Source organism: Caenorhabditis briggsae (assembly GCF_000004555.2).
Source record: "Caenorhabditis briggsae complete genome, chrII, whole genome shotgun sequence".
NCBI lineage: Eukaryota > Metazoa > Nematoda > Chromadorea > Rhabditida > Rhabditidae > Caenorhabditis > Caenorhabditis briggsae.
The window spans coordinates 12,010,050-12,017,495 of NC_013486.2; the positions used below are offsets into that span (position 1 = coordinate 12,010,050).

General features: G+C 34.7%; 1 protein-coding gene across 1 annotated transcript in view; it reads left to right on the forward strand.

The window, feature by feature from the left end:
- Positions 1–2,973: 2,973 nt before the first annotated feature.
- Positions 2,974–7,446, forward strand: part of CBG20935 — a gene marked incomplete at both ends in the record, with an annotated part of 13,363 nt that continues 8,890 nt past the window's right edge. The window contains 2 exons of the mRNA XM_002631687.1: positions 2,974–3,099; positions 4,651–4,813. Coding sequence (XP_002631733.1) covers positions 2,974–3,099; positions 4,651–4,813 — 289 coding nt within the window. The remainder of the gene's footprint in view (positions 3,100–4,650; positions 4,814–7,446) is intronic.

The following is a 7,446-nucleotide window of genomic DNA, read 5'->3' on the forward strand; positions in this document are numbered from 1 at the left end:
CGCAATTCGAAAACAGTGCCATAAAACTTTAGAAATGAAAAAACAAAAAAACAAAAAAATGATTTCAGAAAAGAATAGATCAACTGAAATGAGCATAAAACAAGAAACTGTAGCACTTTGGAACATTTTGGGGACTTTTCCAACCATGACTCTGACACCTTCCGAAAACCCCCGTTTAATATTTAAACCCCCGTTAATTCCCAAACCCCGATAATTTTTTAAACCCCCGTTAAATCATAAACAGCCAAAGATATCAAAATTTGTCAATTGACAAGTGTTTATCATTATATCAACAATATTTTGTTAGTTCACCACTTGTTGATATCTTTCACAGGAACTGAAATAAGCTCAAAGTTAAAAGTTAGTGCTTGCCGGCTCAGCTAAGCGGCTGGCTGCCGACCTTATAACTTAGAGCTCATTTATCTCATTTTCTGTAGAAGATATAAAAAAGTAATCAACTGGCAAAATATTTTTGAAGTTTTGATAAACATGTTATCAGTAGGACACTTTTTGATATCTCTCACAGGAGTCGAAATAAATGAGCTCAAAGTGGGCGGTGCGCATTCTTGGGCCAGATGTACTTCCTATTTTAGATGTCCTAATCTTCATTTCTGATTCACAGAGTTTTCTTCTCTTAATACCCATTTCCCCTCAAACTCTCTATTTTTAGCCCAAAATGAACTTTCTTCTTGTTTTTTCATTCTTGATGAAAAAAAAAAACTATGAGAAAAAAACTTTGAGAGTCTCCCATTGGGAACTTCCGCTCTTCTCTGCTCAAATCGATTCCCATTTAATGAGATCTTTATTTTTCAGAGAAACAGAAAAGCTCTTTTTTAAACCAATTATTATTCTTTTGTGTGCTCTTTGAATGTCAGAAAATGGGGAGAGAAAAGGTTTCTCCTTTCTCAAATATCCAATGAATTTACAATGAGCTTCCAGAGCTTGGCTCTTTTCCCAGATTTTTTAGATTTTTTTCCGTTTCAAACACAACGAATTCTTTTGAAAAATAGCGTTTTTTTGGGTTCAGGATCTAGAAATTTCTAAAAATTCAGATTCTAGTGTTCTCTATCTGATCTGAATTTCTGAGCTTTTCAAAGATCTAAAGATCTGGAATTTTTTGGAAAAGGGGGAATCTTTGAATTTCTGAAAATTTCAGTTTTCAGAATCTTAAAACTTTCAGAATTTCCGGAAAATCGGAATTTCAAAATTTCCTATTCACAGAATTTCTGAATTTTAGAATTTCTCAGTTCCAAAATGTTCGAATTCAGAAATTCACAATTTCTGAATTTCTGAATTTCTGAGTTCCAAAATGTTCGAATTCGGAATTTCACGATTTCTGAATTTCTGAATTTCACGATTTCTGAATTTCTGAATTTCACGATTTCTGAATTTCTGAATTTCACGATTTCTGAATTTCTGAATTTCACGATTTCTGAATTTCTGAATTTCACGATTTCTGAATTTCTGAATTTCACGATTTCTGAATTTCTGAATTTCTGAATTTCTGAATTTCTGAATTTCTGAATTTCTGAATTTCTGAATTTCTGAATTTCTGAATTTCTGAATTTCTGAATTTCTGAATTTCTGAATTTCTGAATTTCTGAATTTCTGAATTTCTGAATTTCTGAATTTCTGAATTTCTGAATTTCTGAATTTCTGAATTTCTGGATTTCTGAATTTCTATCTGATCTTTCCATTTTCATTTGTTTTTTGGGGTCATCAGAAGCAGCAAAAAAGGAGATGTGCATCGTCATCAGAAGCAAAATGAAATTGAATAGAAAATGAAACTTTCTTTTTTCCTTCTTTGCTCCTCACGTCTTCTTCTTCTGCATCCAGATCTTCTCATCTGGAAAAGACATCTTCTCATTTCGCACGACGCTTCATATTTCTTCGGTTCTCGTTTTTTTATGAGAAGAAGAACTTATTTTCTAGTTTTATTAGTTTGTATAGATATATGTGAGAGAATTTTCAGTTGACTCAACCTTTTTTTCTAGAAGTTTCCTCTAGAGGCTGCTGGTGTAGTTTGATGTCATAAATGGAGTGTTTTCAAAAATTTTGCTCTATAATTTCATAAGAAGAATTCTCTTGAATTTTCTTGTCATTTTTCAAAAGATTTGGATTTTAGTTTACTGTAGTTTTTTAGAAATTTTAAAAGTATTTTTGGCTGCTGTAGATTTTTGAAAAATTTTGCATTTTAGGTTACTACATGTAGATGTTTAACGAGTTGTGCGTTATATATTAGTGTAGATGTTAAAAGAATGTTTGTATTTTAGGTAACTGTAGATTTAACATTTCTTTTGCGTTTTAGGTTACTGTAGGTTCAAAAACAAAATCACCTTTTCTATTACTTTAAATTTTCAAAAATATGTTTTTAAGGTTACTGTAGATATTTAAAGAAATTTAGTACTTTGGTTTACTGTAGGTTAAAAAGCACACATTTTAGGCTACTGTAGATTCGTCGAAAATTATTTGCAATTTAGGTTACTGTAGATTTTGCAAAAACTTTGACGAAATTCTGAAGCACCTCATAAAACATTAAGTGTCATTTTTTGCACTAGAATGACGGTCTTAAAATTTGTGTTTTAATTGAATGATTTCAATTTTAAAAAAATCTAGCTTCTGGGGTTTGGAAACATTGTCAAATTGTTCTAAAATCCGAATATTGAATACGAATACCGTAAAACCTGTAATAGAAGGTCCCGCACTTGAGCTCATTTATCTTCTTCATTCCTATGCTAGATATCAAAAATAGGTCAACTGATAAAACACTTCTGATATTATGATAAACAATTTATCAGTTGACAAATTCTTGATACCTTTTACAGGAATCGAGAAAAATTGGCTCAAATTAAAAATTCAGGGGACCTTTCAATTAGGAAAATTTATCAGTTTAAAATACACGTCTTCATCTCCCTTTAATCTTAAAGGTGGGGGGACATGAAAAAAATAATGTTCTCGAAATTCCGTTCAAAGATGCCCCCTCGAGGAGTTGAACTTGTGAGGGCGTTGATTGAGGTTGCGGCGCCGCTACCGACTGAGCCACGCGGGCAAAGAGAAAGCCGTTGCCCGATTGCATACATAAATGCGAGAACGACAGCTGTACGCAGAGTGACATTAAGCGTTGTACACCGTGACGGTAGAATGCATACTCTAGCTACAAAAAAACTACGAAAAATCTCCTGTCCCCCCACCTTTAAATGTCTCCACCCTAACACATCCGGTTTTGATCTTTCCCGAGCAAAACAATTTCGCAATACCAAATCTTCATTTTATTTTTCCGCTTGATGTCTCCCTTTTATTCCAGAGCTTAAACATCAGAAATTCCAGATGCGCAAAACTTCCAGACTCTTTTTCTCCAAAAAACTACAGTAATCTTTTATGAGAAACGATTTCCCTTGGGAACACACCCAACCAACTCCAATCTATCAAAAAATGCAACCCAAAAAAAACCCGGCTTTTGCTCTTTTTTTGCTCATATTCCAGTCAGTTCCACCACCATCTAAACTTTTGCTCTCTATTTTTCATCTCTTTTCCTTTTTTCTTCTTCGTCATCGCCGTTTTTTTTCTCACCTTCATATCCCATTTATCCTCGCTCTTCTTCTGATTAATCCCTCCATCGTCGGTCGGGGATGAAAACCGGATGTACATAAAGTTTTTTCTCGCTCCTCTTCATCCATCCACTCAAATCCGTGCTTTTTTCTAACTGCTCACATTTTTAATATCAGTTTTTATCAAACTTGTAACAGAAAGGCTCGATATTGGCCCGGTTTTATCAGTTCAATGTTTTCCTAAATTTCGACATTACAAACCTTGAATTTTTGGATTCCAGGTACTGACAATGCACGGTTCGAAGAGTGACTATGGATTTCGCAGGCCCACGTTTAGTTTTGGCAGACCGGTAAGAGAAATAGCTTAGCCGCATGGTAGCTTAACAAAAACCGTAATCCTGTAGCAATTGAAAAAAGTATAGTATTCATGAAAAGTCTTTTTTAAATAATTTCAAAATGCCAACTTATGTATAGATCAATTATAGAGTTGTAGCTATCACTTTCAGATTAAGTTTTCTGAGAGCTTCAAAATGAGCCAAAACTCTAGGTCAACTTTGAACTCAATTATTTCTGTTCTTTAAGAGATATCAAAAATGTGTCAATTGATAAAATGTTGATGATATCATGATGAGCAATTTATCAGCTGACCACTCTTTGATATCTTTTACAGGAACCGAGATAAATTGGCTCAAAGTTGGGGAACCCTTCTATTACCGGTTTTACGACAGACCAGATTGGATGAAATAACTTCCAAACAAAAGAAGTTTACGTTTATTTTATAAGTTCTTTACATTCCAACTTTGAGCTGAGTTATCGCTTGTCAAAGTTGCTTCATCTTATAAAAATCACAAAACATTACGCCGTTCATCTTTGAACAATCATAACAATACCTAGATTTGATTTTTTTTCTTTGAAAAAATTTAAAGATACCAGCCTATTTGCCGCGCCTCCGGCGCTTCAAACATGGCTGCTGCGCCTTCGGCGCGAAGTAACTTATTTCTTTTCATTTATTTATTAGAAGAATGATATCTTTTTTATCAGTCCGGGTGATTGTGGGCCTGTAGGCTTGAACATGATTTCTAATCAGCAAGCCTATTTTCAGACGGAATTTCTGGGAACAATTCGAGAGGAGACACGTGAGAACGCTCGTCTGATTGAAGACGGTGGAAATAGATGTAGTCCAAACAAGAAAATGACGAAATCCGGCGGCAAGATTCCCAAGAAATCAGCGACTTTTCATGGATTACAGGATTTGAGGAAGTGCAGTGAGTTTTCATAATTCTTGAAATTTCTACAGCAAAGTTCAGAGATGCAGTATTAAAAAAAGGAAATCCTCACTATAAATCAAAACCCTGCAAAAAAAGAGACCAAAAATTGCACATGTTTATGTTTATCCTTATCCTTATCAAACCACGAAATTCATGTTTTATCTGATTCGGAGAAAATATAAAATAGATTTTCCAACAAATTATTATCAACTTTATAACTCACACCTCTGGAATCCCAAATTTGAACTGAAATACCATAAAATCTGTAATGTCAAGTTTAAGCTAATTTATCTCAGTCCCTATAAAAGATATCAAAAATGTGTCAACTGATAAAATTTTTATGATATTAAGATGAACATTTTATCAGTTGACAACTTTTTTATACATTTGACAGGAACCGAGATAAATTGGATTAAAATTAGAAGTCACGATATCTCATTGTTAAAGCGATTTTTCAGCGATGCATTTATCTTTTTGTCTTTTTTCCCGATTTTCTTGTCTGAAATTAGACGGTGCCGTGTTTGCAAAGATTACGGTAGACTACTGAAGGAAATGTTTTCGGGAAATCGTGATTTTCGCAAACACCATCACGTCAAATTGCAGACAAAAAAATGAAGCTCAAATACAAAAACAGGTCAACTTTGAGCTCAATTATCTCGATTCCTGTGAAAGATATAAAAAAGTTGTCACCTAATGAATTGTTTATCATAAAATTAACAATATTTTATCAGTTGACAAAATTTGATATCTTTTACACGAATCAAAATAATTAAGCTCAAAGTTCTTGAAAAAAAAATCTGCAAGTCAAAACATTTTGATTTAGAGAACCTTTGAAGTGTCCACCTCAAGTTTAAATCTTCAGAATTTGTTATTTTCCAAACTTTTCTCATAATTTTGGTACAAAAACGAAGTCTCTAGCTCAATTTTAAAGCTAGTTACAGCCCTATCTGTTCTGAGGACGCAGCCAGGTGGAGGTGGTTGTCGAGAAGCGCGACAGGCGCCGCTCCCTTCCCGTTGCACTGCCACCTCCATCTGACCGCGCCCTTTGAACATATAGGGCTGTAACTCGCTTCAAAATTTAGCTAGAGACTTGGTTTTTGTACCAAAATGTTTAGAAAATTTTCAGAAATATGGTGGATAGTTTTGGTGGGCTTATTTTATAGGAAATACGGCAGGTCGTGAATTTTAACTTGGAGACGTGCCCGAATAGCTTCCTAGTAAGCAGAAATAAATTGTCAGTTAACATTCTTAAAATTTCTTAACGTATAAGAGTTTTTAACTTTTTTATTTTCACCTATTTAATTTCCAATTTTTGGATTCCCTCTCACACGAAACATTTTTCTAGAATGACCCAAATTCCAAAATGACCTCTAACCTCAAAAAATGTCCCCCCATACTTTCTGCAAAAACTATTGTTCAGTAGTAAAAAAGGAAGGTATGCACCCAACAGGAAGACAAAAAATGAGTTCAAAAACAAAAGGGTTCTCTTCGTTTTTTTTTTCGAAATTCCCGGTTTCTCTATTTTCCCCCTTTCTCCTCCATTTTGTTGTTTACCGAGTCTGAAGAGATGAAGAACGTCTCTTTTCTCCTCCCGTATCTAAATACTTAGTAGTAAAAATGGAAGAGGAGGTCAGCGAAAAAAGAGCAGCACTGATAGGAGAACGTTGGGAGAAATAGTATTGGATACTGTAGAGACGCAGACACGATGAGCACACACTCTCCACAAAAAACAAGTTTGTTCGTTTTCCATCTTCCGGACAGTGGTGGGACAACAAGAACCCTGGGAGGGCTCAACTCCTCTCTCTCTCTCTCTCTCTGTCTATTTTCGAGAAGAACAAGTCAGATGACCCTCCAGTAGGTACTAAGAACTTCTTCTCCTGAAATATTTTTCATTTTTGTGGTCTGGTCAACAATCTTTTTGGGTTTTGGAGGGAAGTGTACAATTTTGGTCCAAAATTTTTTTGAGTTTTTGGATGACCCAGGAGATCCTAAGTTTTTGATTTTCTGTTCAATAAAAAATTCAGATTCATTTTTCAAAAACTCTCAATATTTAGAATCCCATCGCACCCTTTCTCATTTGATAAGATTATCCAAACCTTCACCCTCGAATTCGATTACCGTCGTTTCAACTCAATTATCTTGGTTCATGTAAGAGATCACAAAAATTTGTCAACTGATAAAATTTTGCTGTCATCATGATAAATATTTTATCCGTTGACAACTTTTAGGTATCTTTTACAGTAACCGAAATACCGTAAAACCTCTAATAGAACGACTCCTTGTGCTGCTCCAACCAACTCAATTTCTTCTTTTTCTTGCTCTCAACGGCTGTATTTTCTTCTTCTTCTTTTTCAATCCATCAATTTTCTTCATCTCCTCCCTTTTCTCTCTCCGCTGGTGTCCGGTCCCATCCCCCTGTTAAACAACCCATTGACCTGATTTATGGAGCAAAATTCCCAGGACTCAGGATTCATGGATATATCACTCCATCCACTTTTTTGCTGGAGAGGTGCACTTTTTTTGTTTTAGGCTTACCGCCTGACATCTCTCTCATTTTAAACTTAAGTTTTTATGATCTTTGAAGGCTGGTCCGCTTTTTTCAATCGTATCTTCGTTTATATTCATTCATC